Source organism: Sphaerodactylus townsendi, linkage group LG02 (assembly GCF_021028975.2).
Source record: "Sphaerodactylus townsendi isolate TG3544 linkage group LG02, MPM_Stown_v2.3, whole genome shotgun sequence".
NCBI lineage: Eukaryota > Metazoa > Chordata > Lepidosauria > Squamata > Sphaerodactylidae > Sphaerodactylus > Sphaerodactylus townsendi.
In genome coordinates this window covers 17,820,669-17,836,988 of record NC_059426.1, presented here as the reverse complement: position 1 = coordinate 17,836,988, position 16,320 = coordinate 17,820,669, and the positions used below count along the sequence as shown (strand labels likewise).

The 16,320-nt window shown below is 42.6% G+C and overlaps 1 protein-coding gene across 2 annotated transcripts in view; it reads left to right on the top strand.

Moving 5' to 3' along the window:
• The window catches only part of PARD3B (par-3 family cell polarity regulator beta), a 680,328-nt gene that overhangs the window by 249,000 nt on the left and 415,008 nt on the right, over positions 1-16,320 (top strand). For both annotated transcript variants that reach the window (XM_048484334.1, XM_048484335.1), the window contains exons 7-10: positions 1,694-1,819; positions 4,654-5,012; positions 6,504-6,643; positions 8,214-8,342. In XM_048484334.1, the coding sequence (XP_048340291.1) occupies positions 1,694-1,819; positions 4,654-5,012; positions 6,504-6,643; positions 8,214-8,342 (754 nt within the window). The remainder of the gene's footprint in view (positions 1-1,693; positions 1,820-4,653; positions 5,013-6,503; positions 6,644-8,213; positions 8,343-16,320) is intronic.

The window sequence follows — 16,320 nt, the reverse complement described above, 5'->3', positions numbered from 1 at the left end:
GTCTTGTGAGGCTTTTTAATGTCAGTTGTTTACCTGTTGTTTCTCATTGGCTTTCAGTTTAAAATTGTCTTTGGGCTTTTCCTCATGCTTGGTGTGCTTCTGATTTTCATGGGAGATGATCCGCAAGCACTGGAACTGGGATTGGGCATCGTTCTGCATGTTTACCCTCCCTGTACATTTTCACAATAGTGGCTTCAATTCATTTTCTTCTGTGCGAGTCTTCAATAATGAGGATTTTCAAGGGAGGGGGATGTTGTCATCAGTGGAGCATCATCATAGCATCCCCCCACCTTTAGAAAGGAACTAAAATATTGATGTATCTTTGGAGCTTATAACAATAAGCTTAGGAGGTCCCTGAATTCCTTGTTTTAAAAAGTAAGTCTGTAACCCTTATATTGTGGAGATCTACCTTTTCCCTTATATTTCTAAGAGGGAAGGAACTAAAGGGAGCAGCAGTGGTTAAGAGCAGGTGCATTCTAATCTGGAGGAACCAGGTTTGATTCCCCGCTTTGCTGCCTGAGCTGTGGAGGCTTATCTGGGGAATTCAGATTAGCCTGTGCATTCCCACACATGCCAGCTGGGTGACCTTGGGCTAGTCACAGCTTTTCGGAGCTCTCTCAGCCTCACGCACCTCACAGGGTGTTTGTTGTGAGGGGGGAAGGGCAAGGAGATTGTAAGCCCCTTTGAGTCTCCTACAGGAGAGAAAGGGGGGATATAAATCCAAACTCGTCTTCTTCTTCCTAAAGACTTACTTTCTCTTCACCCTCTTTGGTTTCCTGGTTTTTTTAGCATAAGCATGTCAAGATGTCCTCACGTGTAGATTTTTCATAAATGTGAAATAACTTGCCAAAGGCACAGACTCATGTGTAACTGCACAGGCTTCTGCTCAGAGAATAACAGGTGGCTCTGATTTCCTGAACTTTGGAAATGTATACATTTATTTACATGCCTTGCATATGTTTATAAGAGATCTTCTGATAGCATGTGCTTGTGTGTATACGTGGTTGATTCAGAAATGAAGCAAGAGTCTTTTTCTTTTGCCTTCTAGTTGCAACTGACTTTTGACAACCTCAGAGGGTTTTCAAGGCAAGAGACAGTAGGAAGTGGTTTGCCATTGGTTGCCTCTACATCGCAACCCGTGGACTTCCTTGGTGGTCTCCCATCCAATACTGAATAGAGACAACTCTGCTTAGCTATTAAGATCTGGTGATGGCTATCCTGAGCCCTCCAAATCAGGGAGTCATTAGTAGCATCAAAGTCTAGTGAACCTTAATTTTTAATTATGTCTTTTTCAAAACTTTAAAGGCTAACATAAATTTATCCCAGCATAACACTGATACAGCATATGATGAAGAGGTTCTCTATCAGAAAAGGTTGCTCTAGATTTAATACTTGTTAGTCTTCGGAGTGCCACTAGACTCCTACCATGGCTACACCTCTGGAATTATTGGAATTCTGTCACTTGTTAGAATGTTGTCCTCAAAAACACATTTCTTATTTGTAAAGAGAATAGTATCTCAAAAAGTAATTTCAAGTAATGTATTGTTGAAGGCTTTCATGGCCAGAATCACTAGGATGTTGTGGGTTTTCCAGGTTGTATGGCCATGTCCAGTAGTATTTTCTTCTGACGTTTCACCTGATCTGTGACTGGCATCTTCAGAGGATCAAGTAACTTTGTATTTTTCACCCCCAGGATCCTAGGACTCTTTATCCGTGGCATAGAGGAGAACAGCCGGTCTAAGCGGGATGGACTTTTCCATGAGAATGAATGCATTGTGAAGATTAACAACATAGACCTTGCAGATAAAACCTTTGCGCAGTGAGTTTTGTGGATTTTTTAAAAATTGTGTTCGCTGCCAGGGTTATATGCAGCTCAGATTAAGCAAGAATAATTATTTAATGCCCACTGTCTTTTCAGAATTGTATATAATTACAATACTATAATACTGCCTCTGTAGCTTATGAAAGAAAGTTTTTTTTCATCTTTGTGGAGGGGCAGTGGCTCAGTGGTAGAGCATCTGCTTGGCATGCAGAACGTCCCAGGTTCAATCCCCAACATCTGCAGTTTAAAGGATGAGGAGAGCTGCTGTCAATCTGAATAGATAATACTGATTTTGATGGACCAGTGGTCTGATTCAGAACAAAGGCGCTTCATGTACCATCTCACAAGAGACTCCCCATCCCAAGAAGATAATCCGTTTTTCAAAATGATGTCCCCTGTTTCTGTATCTTATAGGAACAGCAACAAATGTGTTCTAACCATATACAAATGTATGGAGATTTAACCTGTTAGTTGATTAACAGCCCCATCCAAAGGGGGGGGGGGCAACCGGAGTGGGCTGGGGCCGGGGAAGGAGCCAACATTAGTCGACTTCCTCCTGGACATTGGCCCTGTTGCGTCTGCAGCCAGGGCTTCAGACGTATGCCATCAAAAAAGCGGCATAAGCCCATAACGCCCAGTAGGGGGTCCCCTGTAGCTGGGAGGCTTTTTTGCATGTTAAGGCTTTCCATCTCTCCAGAAAGCCTCCTTGGGGATAGTGGGTGTCTGCGGCTGCCGTGTTCGATGGGGCTGTAAAACGTGCATCTGCGGCCCAGAGTGGATGATATGCTTTTGGATCTCTCTGTGCTTGGTGGAGGATTGAAAATTATGTCTTCTGGCCCTACTGATACCTATTCTGTTTCCAAGTCTACTGGATTTCCACACATGACATTTGAATAGGACATAGATGCGTTAAATTTGGTGTCCATAGACTTGAGCAGTGAAATATCCCACGTGTAATTCAGGAAACGATCATATGACTTTGGCCTAGGCAGATTAGATTTGGCTTGCAGTATACGATATCCAAGCATTGTTTCCATATATAAATGGCCAAGATTGGCCACGATGGTCAGAGGTGGTATAAGTGTGGCTAATTGTTGGGCTGGAAGATATGAACTTATCGTTGTCGTTCCCCCCCCCCCCATCCCGTCCCCCCCAGCAAGAAGATGATAACGCAAAGTCTCATTCTATCCAGGCTTAAGGTTTCTTTAATGAATGATTATTTGTGTATGTGATAAGTACCATCAAATTATTTCTGATTTATGTGAATTAATGGTTTCTAAAGTGTCTTTTTACTTGCCTTCCTCACATCTTGCAAACCAAGGCCTTCCTCCATTTAGTCCAGGGGTCTGCAACCTGCAGCTCTCCAGATGTTCATGGACTACAAATCCCATCAGCCCCTGCCAGCATGGCCAACTGATGGGAGTTGTAGTCCATGAACATCTGAAGAGCCACAGGTTGCAGACCCCTGATTTAGTCAATCTATCTCATGTTGAGTCTTCCTCTCTTCCTGCTGCTGTCAACTTTTCTTAGCATTGTTTTCTTTTCCAGCGATTCTTGTCTTCTCCTGGTGTCCCCCAATAGCCTCAGTTTAGTCATTTTTGCTTCTAGGGAGAGTTCAGGTTTGATCTGATATAAATCCTGCTTATTTGTCTTTTTGGCACTCCACAATATTCCTAAAAGTCTCCTCCAGCAACACATTCCAAAGGAATCTACTTTCTTCCTGCTAACTTATTTTATTGTCCAACTTTCACACCCACACATAGTAATAGGAAATGCTATAGTATGACTTAACGTTAAATTTTTTTCGAACAACACATCTTTGTAGTTAAGAATCTTTTCTGCCTTCTTCGTTGCTGCTTTTGCCAGTCTCGGTTTCCTTCTTGGTTGTAGCCTCCCTTGTGCTTGATGATTAAGCCAAGGAACAGAAAATCTTTTACCAGTTTAATTCTTTTCGTCATCACCCTTAAGGTTGGACGAGTGACAATCCTTATCGTAGTTGTCTGTTGTTGTTTTTAATGAATATCTCAATGGTTTTTGAAGTGGCAGGGAATGATTTGAGGTTAAATGAACTGTGGATATAGCATTCTTAAATTTTCTAGTAGAGGCACTTTTAGGAAAATTACTTCAGTGCATTAGAAAAATACACTTAACCTGTAATACAAACATACGACTGTCCACAGGAATCATGCTGAGATAAAGTCATTTCTCTCCTATTTAGAGTTTTAATTTTTTTCCTTGTAAAGAGTGGAGAATTTATAGCAAAAATTCAATTAAGCAGACCTCACTGTTTACATTGGGTTTACAAGGACAGATTGAGATGGAAGGCTGATTGTAAATGATTGTGTATTTCAACAGCTGACATTGTGTGTAATGTATGAGAACGGAACTGAGCAATGCCACAGTTGGTAATATAAATTGGTAGTGGGATTGCACAAGCTCTTCATCAGATATTATAGGGCTCACTTGACTAAACCACTCTTCTAAGCTCTTATAAGTGCAAGTCAACAGGGAAAAGAAGTATATTTCAGCCAATGCAGTCATAGTATGCCTTGTTCAGTATTGCTGTTATGATACAAGAATGCATACTATTCCCATCTTTGATGAACAGAGATCAGAAGAGTACCAAGAAATTGACCTATGAAGCATATTATATACTGAGAGAACTATGACAGCAACAAATATGTTTTTAGTAAATCACTTTTCTAAAAGAACTGTGCTGTACTTTTCTTCGTTAAACTTTTAAACTAAACGAATTAATTATAATCATCAACATTTCCATTGCTTAATTTTTTCTGATTTGTGTGTAATTCTCCTCTATCCGTCTGTTCTAGAGCACAAGATATTTTCCGCCAAGCCATGAAATCACACAGTATAATCTTGGAAGTGGTTCCTCCGTACAGCCGCGAACAATACGAAACTGCTGTCATTGCACCTTTATATTCGGCAGATAATGTTGAGCATGTTTCAAAGGGAAAGGTTCCACCTCCCCTTCATCTAAAACCAATCACAAAGGCAGCAGACACATGTGGAACGAACAGCCTGGATACTGGGGTGAGGATAGTGCCTCACCCCACCAAAAGTCCCAATCCTCCAAGACTCAGTAGGAAGCCGTCGTCACCATCACTGTCTCCACTGATGGGCTTTGGCAGTAAGAGAAATTCAAAGAAGATAAAGATAGACCTCAAGAAAGGTAATGGTTTAATGAGAAGCACAGATTTACATGATTGGAAATGCCTTCCTTATATGTCATTATTTGTTAGTGTAGCAATTTGCTTAAACATTTACTTCATTCACCGTACCAGATTCTATGACAAGAATAGTATCAGCAGAGTATAAAATAAGATGAGAATGTTTAGTCTTCTTGCACTCACTGCAACCTTCTACCACACTTCAAAAAGAATACTCTCCACTCAAGATGTTCTTTCCATAGGAAGGCTTTTACTTTAGCAGTTGCAAGGTTACACAAGTCTATTCTATACAAGACTATAATACTATACAGAACTCTTCAGCAAGAACAAAGTTCAACACATACAGAACTTAACTCAGACTCAACTCTATCTCAACTCAGCATATACAAATACATACATCCAACTGGATACTTTCCCCCGCCCATTCAACAGCCTCTCATTGGTCTAGAATTACAGTTGAATTCACCAATCATGTTAAAGGTCAATGTTTGCTACTTTTGCCCCTAGACTGACTGTCTCCGTTCTCTGGGTTTTGCATACTCCTGCTATCTCAGAAGATGACCTTCTTGTGAACTTTTACTCTCTTTTTATATATCATGACAAATAGTTTGGTGGAAGGGCCATTTTTGACCATGAACCACAGCTCAAACCAATGATCTTGAAGATCTTCACTCACTGAAACCAATTAGTGGAAATTTTGGCCATAACTTCTAAGATTTCTGGTAGCTGAACATTGATCTACTGGTATAGTAGTTGGCATGGTTGTTCAGGAAGCCATCCTGCATTTGAAGTTTGAGTTCATCCTCACACCCATTTTCAAGGAAACAATCAGGAGAGAACACAATAAAGGAACACAATCAGGAAATACACAAAGTTACTTACTGAGAAATTGAAATGAATTGATGTGCATATTCTTGGGAACTTTTGTGTGTGTGTGTGTGTGTGGTTCACACACATCTTAGTCCCCACATCTATTTATAAAAGACCTAGAAATGAAACATTTGTATGGGCATCAACGTATTGGAAACTATTTACAACTATAGGTCACGCATTCAAATGCGTACGTTGTAATAGTTTGCTGAAATGTCCTGATAAGGTAGCAAAGACTATTCATTATTTGTTTGAAAGAAATTGTTTAGGTATTTTTCCGTCCTTTTGATCTTTTTATCATAATATCCTATTGGGGTTTTTATTATTATAAATGAGTCTGCATTCCTTACCCAAGAAAAATGTAACCATCAGGAAAGCGGGAAAAATGATGCAAAGGAGAGAAGGAGAAAGGGCTTGGCAAGCTGTTTGAAGGAAGCTGAAAACGTGACCTTAATTCACCACTGAAATAAAGCAGGGATGGCGGCACAGTGGTGACTCCTGATGTAATCCAGATTTCTTGTAATCCAGATGTTTGACCCTTAAAATAAATCGTTGATGTTATCTCTTTTGCTGTTGATTGTTCATCTAGATTCACAGATTTTTTGGGGGGCCCTTCTGTTTAGGTTCTGATGGACTTGGTTTCACTGTGGTTACCAGAGACTCTTCTGTTCATGGCCCTGGTCCGATATTTGTGAAGAATATTTTACCACGGGGTGCAGCAATTAAAGATGGGCGTTTGCAGTCTGGAGATAGAATACTGGAGGTTTGTAAACTATTTTCCTTGCCACTCAATCACAAAATTATGGTTCAATGGATTTTGATGTTGTACACAATGGAAGAATATTTCAATACCTTTTACTAGAGAAGTAGTAGTAGTGTTTGGTTTTATATTCCCCCTTTCTTGCCTGTAAGGAGACTCAAAGGGGCTTACAATCTCCGTTCCCTTCCCCCCCACAACAAACACGCTGTGAGGTGGGTGGGGTTGAGAGAGCTCCAAAGAACTGTGACTTGCCCAAGGTCACCCAGCTGATGTGTGTTGGAGTGCACAGGTTCATCTAGTTCCCCAGATAAGCCTCCACAGCTCAAGTGGTAGAGCAGGGAATCAAACCCGGTTTTCCAGATTAGAGTGCACCTGCTCTTAACCACTACGCCACTGCTGCTCCTAGCTGCCTCTTATACTAGTAAGGCAATAGTATAAGAATTACAGAGTGGTTCTTATAGTTGACTAGTAATGCACTGTAATAAGTGTCTTTCCCTTCCCAGTGGTTGCCAAGTTTACCACCAGTTCTCAAGCACTTGATCTTGTGTTAAATGTAAGATGCCAAAGTACTTCAACTTCTAAGTCCTTTTCAGCCTGAGCTTAGCTGATGAAAGTTGCCATACAATTTGCGAAAGACGACAGAGTTACTTTACACAATGTCATGGCAGGGAATTGTTCCTGGTAGTGCTGGTAACATGGGTCCATTGTCATTTGACCAGACTACAGTGTTGAACCAGTGTGGTGTGGTGGTTAAGAGCAGTGAACTCTAATCTGGATAACTGGGTTTGATTCCCCACTCCACTACATGAAGCCTACCTGGGTGTCCTTGGGCTAGTCACAGTTGTCTCAGACTCTCTCAGCTCCACCTATCTCACAAGGTGTCGATTGTGGGGAGGGGAAGGGGAGCTGATTGTAAGCTGCTTTGAGACTCCTTAGAGGTTGAGAGAAGTGGGCTATAAAAACCAAATCTTCTTCTTAAAACACCGGCCCCTCTGTAACTCAATAACAAAGCCTTTTCTTAATCAAACCAAAGCATGTTTGAACCATTCAGTTGTATATCATTTTTGAACACTAAGGGGGCTTTCTATAAATCAGGAGGAGCCACTGAGAATGTCTTGGTCTAAACCAGGGGTAGGGAACCTGCGGCTCTCCAGATGTTCAGGAACTACAATTCCCATCAGCCCCTTTCAGCATGGCCAATTGGCCATGCTGAAAGGGGCTGATGGGAATTGTAGTTCCTGAACATCTGGAGAGCCGCAGGTTCCCTACCCCAGGTCTAAACCTAACCAGTCCTCACTGCCCTGATGGCTAGAACTCGAAGCAAAGCCTTGATTGACTAATGTTGTATGGGTAAAATTTGTTTCTTTGATGCCTCAATGCAGTGAAAGGCAACTCTTGCATTGACAAGTATTTCTACATGTCTCCTCCCATCCAAACATGAGTACAGCAGGAAGTGATGTTGCTACATTTGTGTCACTCACCCCCAAGTTCTTGCCCAATATTGTCAGGGTGATCGTACTGGTAATATCTCAATCTGGACCCATTGTATTTTCTTGGCTGTTGCTTCCATTAGGTGAATGGTCGAGACATCACTGGCAGAACCCAGGAAGAGCTGGTAGCTACCCTGAGGAGCACGAAGCAAGGAGAGCTTGTCTGCTTGGTTGTTGCTCGGCAAGAAGAAACCTTTCTGCCCCGAGAGCTGGTAATATTATTTTTGAAAAATATATTGGAAAATGTATGTTAAATGGCTGACCTGGGAGATCTAAATTGACAAATACAGCAGTATCTTTGTTTCCTCTCGTGGGCCTTCAGTCGTGCTTGATCCACACCTCCAGTTTTCCACTTGATCAGATTTTGGCAGCCAGCCATGCCAGTTGATGTTCATCTTGGTGTCTCCTTCCCCCTCACTTTGTCTTGAACTGTTAGAATCCAATTTTGCTGGAGGGTTCCCAGACTTCCTGGCCGCCTGCTGTGTAGGACAGCGCCACGCTTTGGGGGGAAGAGGGACGGTTCCACCAAGCACAGGGGTTGTTATTACAGCATTACCAATGAACTGGGTTTTGGTTGTTGTGGATTCCTTTGGCTAAGGCACAGAATTAAACTTGAATATCAGGCACATTTGATTAACCTGCAGATCCCCTTCCCCATGAGTGCCAGATGACAAAGCTTTTACAGTAATTGTTTAAGGATCATGATCAAAGTACTTTTTACTACGTTAAGTTTTGTATCCGTTCTGATAAAGCAGGGGTAGGGAACCTGCGGCTCTCCAGATGTTCAGGAACTACAATTCCCATCAGCCTCTGTCAGCATGGGGCCATGCTGGTAGGGGCTGATGGGAATTGTAGTTCCTGAACATCTGGAGAGCCGCAGGTTCCCTACCCCTGTGATAAAGGCTTCATCAACATAACCAACAATATAGCAGAATAATTTATAGCATCGTCATCATCGTCAATTTTCAGTAGGATAATCAATATACTGCAATAAGAGATAGGGGATGATTGTAATGAATTGCATTTATTTTGTTAAAAAATGTGTCTGGGGTGGAAATGCCCTTTATTGCCCTTTAGAACTATTAATCTTGGGGTGTTTGTTTTGTACTCTGCATGGTGGAGACCAAGTATCCAAGTAGTTTAGTATTGAGTGGAAATTATTTAACTACTGTTATTAGTACAGTGGAACTCGGTTTTCGTTGGTAATCCGTCTGAAAAGAATCGATGAAAACCGAAACCGATGAAAACCGAGGCAAACTTTTCCATAGGAATCAATGTAAATCCAATTAATACGTTCTAGGCACTCCAAAAAACATACCAAAAACACATTTTTAGTGAATAAATATAGTATTTAATGCTGAAAACAGTAACAAACAATAACACTAGGTCCAGCTTCAGAGCCAGTGGACCAATGTCCCTCCAGAAAGCTGTCCAAAGAGGTCTGTTTCTGACGCCTCTTTAAGATTAGTCTGAAATGGGGCAAGACATTGTCATTAAACAAGTTGCAGACACGGCCTGCAACAGCTTTGTCCAGGTGATTTTTCTCCATAAACCTTCACCTTACTGCAAATCGATGAAAACCGAGACAAATTTTTCACTGAAAAAAATCAATGAAAACTGAAACCAATAAAAACCAAAGGCAATGAAAACCGAGGTTCCACTGTATTCTGATTATAGAATACACATAATATAACACATTTCAACTAGTGAGCCAGTGTGGTGTACTGGTTAAAGCAGGTGTGTCCAACTCTGGTGCTTCAGATGTTCATGGACTACAATTCCCATCAGCCCCTGCTGGCATGATGGGAAAGGGCTGATGGGAATTGTAGTCCATGAACATCCAAAGCACCAGAGTTGGACACCCCTGGGTTAAAGTGTCAGATTAAAATGTGGGAAACTCCTGTGTGAATCCCCACTTTGCCATGGAAACCTGCTGGGTGACCTTTGACCAGACACATATGTGGCAAGTTATTTGGATGGGAGACTTCCAAGAAATACCAGAGGCATGAGGTAGAAGAGGGCAGTGGCAAACTATCTCCAAAAATCTTTCCTTGAAAACCCTACAGGATTCTCATGCGGCAGCTGTGACTTGATTGCAAAAAAAAAATGAACCTCTGTTGTACTTAAATGCAATAGATGGCAATGTCATTTACCTGGCTAGTAAGATTGTTTATACTATCAGACTTATCTACCCAGGAATTCTAGTCTTCTTGTCTTCATTTCCTCCTTTCCCACCCCCAGCCGTCGATATAGTCTGAACCTAGTTGTACCAAGGAGAGGGGCAAACACTGAGCCAACTGCCAGCATCTTGAGAAGGTTCTCAGGAGGGGAAGCACAGATGTTTTCTAAATAAATAATTAAGGTTCTAAAAAAATCATGTCACAATGGGGTATACAACACAAAATGATTGTGCAACTTTAGAGCATTTTCCATCCAGCGAAAACACAAAAAGGATACTTTCTGAAGTAGAATGCTGCATCTCCAAAAAACCAAACAAAAACCCTCTGTTTGGTCTCTTCCCTGCTATCTTGATGGATGTGTGCACTTGAGGTTTTTTTTTTAAGCTTGGAATTTAGTAGGATAAAGGAAGGACAGTGCTTCCTGCCTTTGTCTTGTTCTCTCCCCTGGGCAGGAAACCAATTAGCTTGGCTTTCTGGCACTGAGAACTTTTACTTTTCCTTTTGTCAAGAACTTGTTTTTTAATTCAGTATTACACCCTGTTGTTAACATGACTTAACCATGTCCCCCCCTTTTGCTTCCTTTTGTCACATTATTTGAGTACCAGTGAGAGTCCACCTTTGGTCCACCGTCCAACAGGAAACCCCAGAGGAGGCTTAATTGTTGCCGAACGACCCTCTTATCTGTTCATAGCCTCTGTCACCATTTCCTGCACCGCTTCTCCTGATAACTCTGGGCTGCACTAAAGCATACTGAGCTTAACTTCTCTCGGGGAGAGAATGACAGGACGAAGTCTGACTTTGCCAGCTTTATGGAATGTTGCCTTATGCATGATTTATTTCATTTTGTTTAATTTATATCCCACCCATTCTCAAAGAAGTTTGAGAACAAAGTACTGCATAATATGCCAACTTTGCAATTTGTGACTCACCTGCTCTGGGTGTCTCTGTGTAGCTTTGTGTAGCTCTGGGGCAAATGGGGTCGCCAGCCTGCACGTGTGGTCTGGAGGACTCCAGGAATTTCAGGCAATCTCCATACTACAGAGATAAGTTCCCCTGGCTGAAATGGCTGCTTTGGAAGGTAGACTCTATGCCGTTATACCCTGCTAAGGTCTCTCCCATCTCTAAACCCAGGTTTGATTCCCCGCTCTGCCACTTGAGCTGTGGAGGCTTATCTGGTGAACCAGATTAGCTTGTGCATTACTACTACTACTACTACTACTACTACTACTACTACTACTACTACTACTACTACTACTAACTCTTCTTCTTCTTCTTCTTCTTCTTCTTCTTCTTCTTCTTCTTCTTCTTCTTCTTCTTCTTCTTCTTCTTCTAGGCTCCCCCCCTCACCCCCAAATCTCCCAACCTGGACCTGGCAACACTAGGGGGCAAGACATATCATACCTTAAAGGTTGCTCTTAGTGCTAGAAGAAAACCTGAGCCCGCATGCATTTGACTCAGTGTGCCTCAACATGGTTTTCAGCAATTATAAAGAAGCACGAGTTTTAACTCCGTTGCCTGGTTTCACCCTCATGCACCCTCATAACAATTTTGCCCTAGCGGGTACCTCAATTGAGCCCAAACCTTGTTCCCCCTAATATACTTGACATAAAATAGTTCTGCTCTAAGAAATGCCATTGATTTAGAAGTACTTTGAAAGCTTGATAAGGGTTGTGGTACTATTGATTATTTGCACTCTTCCCACAGTGTGATAAGTTGTTTGGAGGAATAACTTATATGTAATTTCTCTACACCTTAAAGCTGCTGGCAATTAAATTCTAGTCCTCCGCAGCACAGATTAACTATATTTCAAGTGTGTGCTCCTGTGTTGTTTCTGACTGGTTTGATTGAGATCCCAAGAAGCAGGGGCATTTTTATAGCTTGGATTTGACCTTCAGTTAAATTGCTTTCATTCTACCTGGGAGAATGATGCACAGCTGGTTAGATCTCATGGCTACAGAGATGTGTGAATTCTAATAAAGTACTCAGAATAAAAAAGAGACTTTGAGGCACCTTAAGGACCAACAGATTTATTGAAGCATAAGCCTTTGTAGGCTAGAACCCAGTTCAATAAATGCTTGAGGCTTTAGGGTGCCACCAAACTGCTTTTTATATATTTTGCAACAGGCTTTTCACAAAATTACCCTCTAGAATTAATATAGTTTTGGAAGCTTACTCTATATCTATATAATTTAGAATAAGAAGAGTAGATGGTTTTCTCACCCCAGTTTTCTCTGCCTTTAAGGACACTGAAAGTGACTTACAGACATCTTCCCTTCTCCTCCCAAGATGCCTTGTGAGATAGGTGGGGCTTAGAGAGTTCTGACTGATTAGCTCAAGGTCCTCAGCCAGCTGCGTGCATAGGTTCAGACTAGAGTGAACTGACTGGCCTGCTGTAGTCTGTTGTATAACTTACTGATTAAACTACAGATCCCCTATCGTTTTGGCCCTGTGCAGACACCTTTGGAATTCTGACACAGCATGGTGGGCAAAGTCACAAAATGGCTGCCAAAGGAGACAGAGCCAACAACAAAATGGCTGCCACAGCTTACCTTCAGTCAAACATTTGAAGACTGTGGTGACAGCTACTGACAAAGCAATGGGTTTTTTTTAACCTGCAATGGGCAATCAGAAGCCTTGCTAGGCAACCCACACACCCCCCCCCCCCAGCCTTGTCCACTTTCCAAAAATACTTGGCAGGCACCAGAAAAGGTGTCAGTGGGTGCCATGATGCCCAGGATACCACGCTGAGGACCCGTGCCCTAAACCAGTGATTCCGAAAGTGGGTGCCACTGCCCCCTGGTGGGTGCTGCAGCGATCCAGGGTGGCGGTAATGGCCACAGGTAGAAACATTAATTCATATATCTTTCTGTTTAATTGCTATTAAAAAATTTTAAAAAATTAATTTCCAGGGGGTGCTAAGTAATATTTTTTCTGGAAAGGGGGCGGTAGGCCAAATAAGTTTGGGAACCACTGCCCTAAACCATGGTTTGGTTGACTTTGATCCTAATAGTATGCTTGAAGTGTTATAACACTTGACTAGTTTCAAAGTGTCTCTTAACCTATTTGGTTGGTGGTGCTCCTACCTTTGTTAAATACTGCATTGATCCCTTACCCTTTGATCTCATAAAGGCATCACAGAACTTAGGATAAACCATAGATGAGTAATCCTGCTGCACAGTGTGCCGGTAGTTTAAAAAAACGTTAGTCTAGCTGCTAACACGTAATTTAGCTAGGATGTAATTATGATGGACACAAAGGGCCTGGAAAACAAAGATCACAGTGCTATATCTGTGCACCAAATATGGATCTCTGATACACCGAAGTGCACCAAATATGGATCTCTGTGCCTCCAAGCACATTGGGAATTGGGCAGAAGTAACTGTGTACGGCTGCTCTCATTCAGCCACCAGATGCAATGTGCTCTATGCATGGTCTCTGACTTCCTCTTTTCATCTCCACCATGAAGCAGCAGGGACAGGCAAAATTATCACACCATTGCCTTTGGGCATCTGGCTCCCTACCACTGTACAGAGACCATTCCAGGTTGAAGAATGCCAGGTATCCATGCCACCATAGCCTAACCACCCCAATTTCTGTGGTTTGTATATGGAGAGCGGTTGCCCAGTTCCAGGCTTTGGGGACCAAGGAAGATGAGCTAGGAGGCCTTTTTTTTAACTTATTGGAGGCTGTGGGGTGAAAGGGAGGGGTGAGTGTGTATGCCGGTTTGCTATGTTTGAAATATAGTCAGAACTGTGACATTTTGGCTGTACTATTTAACAAGAATATGATACTGTCCCTTGACAGCTGCCAAAACTCAAACAGGGTCTCGCATGGTAGTTACTTTCACACGCAAAGGTAGAACCATGACTAAAGTTTAACAGAATTGCCTCATTCTTCAAATGTCATAGTAAGTAGGAATATTCAGTGTGGGATGCTACAGTTAAACATTGCAATGTTACAAAGCCCGTGTCCTGGATAACGCAGCCTCGCCCAGAGGTCTGAAAGCTGCGACTCTCCAGATGTTCATGGACTACAAATCCCATCAGCTGCTACCAGCATGGCTAATTGGGATTTGTAGTCCATGAACATCTGGAGAGCCACAGGTTGCAGACCACCGGCCTAGCCTGAACTCTGGGGCTGCCAATATCCAGGTGGTGGCTGGGATTCTCCTGGGATTGCAACTGACCTCCAGGCAACAGAGATCGGTTAATGTGTAGAAAATGGCCAGTTTGGAAGGTAGGCTCTATGATATTATACCCCATTCAAGTCTCTCCCCTCCCCAAACTCCGTCCTCTTCCGGTGCCACCCCCCAAATCTCCAGTTTTTCCCAACCTGGAGCTGGCAACTCTACCAATTACATCAAATCTTGGAAGATAAGCAAGGTTGGCCCTGATTAGTATTTTGGTGGAAGACCATTAAGAAATTCCAGGGCTGCTACACACAGGAAGGCAATGGCAAACGACCTCTGGCGTCTCTTGCCTTAAAAGCCCTGATGGAATCACCATAAATCAGCTGCAACATGATGTATTTAGAACAGTGATTTCCGGTATGGTGTCCTGCGAGTCCAAATTTACTTGGTATTGTGTAACAAAAAAACAACAACAGATCACACATAAATCAATGAAACATCAAAAACCTGGAACTGATTTTGGCTGGGACCCACAGTCTAGGAAATGCTCAGTAGCGGAGTGGTCTGGCAGAGTTGTTTTACTTTCACCCTGTTTCTAGTTTAGAGTGAGGCTGACATTAATTTTAAAAAATATTGAAAATGTTATGAAAATGACAACATTTTGCATACACATAAACAAAATCACATGAGTTTTCAAGTGTGAAAGGACAGACGGTAGGATAAGTGTTGGATTCTAAATCATGTTGTGCAAAGAACTTTCTGTCTTAAAACTCCCAAATCCAAATTTTACACCAGAATCTGGGTTTCATTTAGTTTAGATTAATCCTTTGTATAAGCTTTGAACTCAGTTGTTTCACATTCACGCTTAAGAATCTGGTTTCAAAGCATACCATATTAATTTCATTAATGGTTTCAAAATGCAGACAGATTTTGTAAGAAACAGGGTGATGGCATCAATGTTCTAAGCAGTGGGGTAGCTACAATGGGATGGGGACAGGTGCCCTGGGTGGATGCTGTTGGGGTCATGGGGGGGTGGAAAATTGCAGCCACACCCCTCTTCCTTCCCCTTTGCCCCTCCCCGCCAGGCCTGGCAGAGGCCACTGCCAGGCCCAGCCTCACTCAGCCAGGCCTGGTGGAGACTGCTGCCGAGCTGAGCTCCCCTGCCTGGTCCCACCCTGCCAGGGCCGACAGAGGTCACTGCGTGCGCCCCTGCCTGGCCCTGCCCTGCCCGGGCCCACGGAGGCTGCAGTTTCATGCCCCTGCCTGGCCCCTCTGCTGGCTAAGGTAAGTGGGACAAGGGGGGCTGCCCATGGGGAGAACTCGGAGTCTGCCCCGGGCTCCATTTTCCCTAACTATGCCCTGGTTCTAAGTACTTATCATAGATCAGTGGTGGCAAACCTTTGGCACTCCAGATGTTATGGACCACAATTCCCATCAGCCCCTGCCAGCATGGGAATTGTAGTCCATAACATTTGGAGTGCCAAAGGTTCGCCACCACGGTCATAGATGATGCATTTCCAGAGATTGTCTCAATGGTTTGTAGCAATAGTCATTTAGAAAACCATCTGTGGTTTAATTTTTATCTCCTTCCCTGTCTTAAAAGCTGCTGCTGAGTTATGCCCCACTACTGGCCAAATGTAATTGGAAAGATTGAAATTTGGGGGGAGGAGAGGTACTGAAATAGATGTACTAATTATTTTGTTACCAAACACACTTGTGATTTAAAAGGAGAAATGCCTTCGTTTTCTTCTAACATGATTGTTATAGAGATGTAAAACTGTTTTTCTCGGGGGGGGGGGGGTTGTGGGGGAGGAGGGAAATAAAACAACTCATTTTGGGGAAGAGTGAAATATGTACAATTCATACTTTTGTATGAAATCT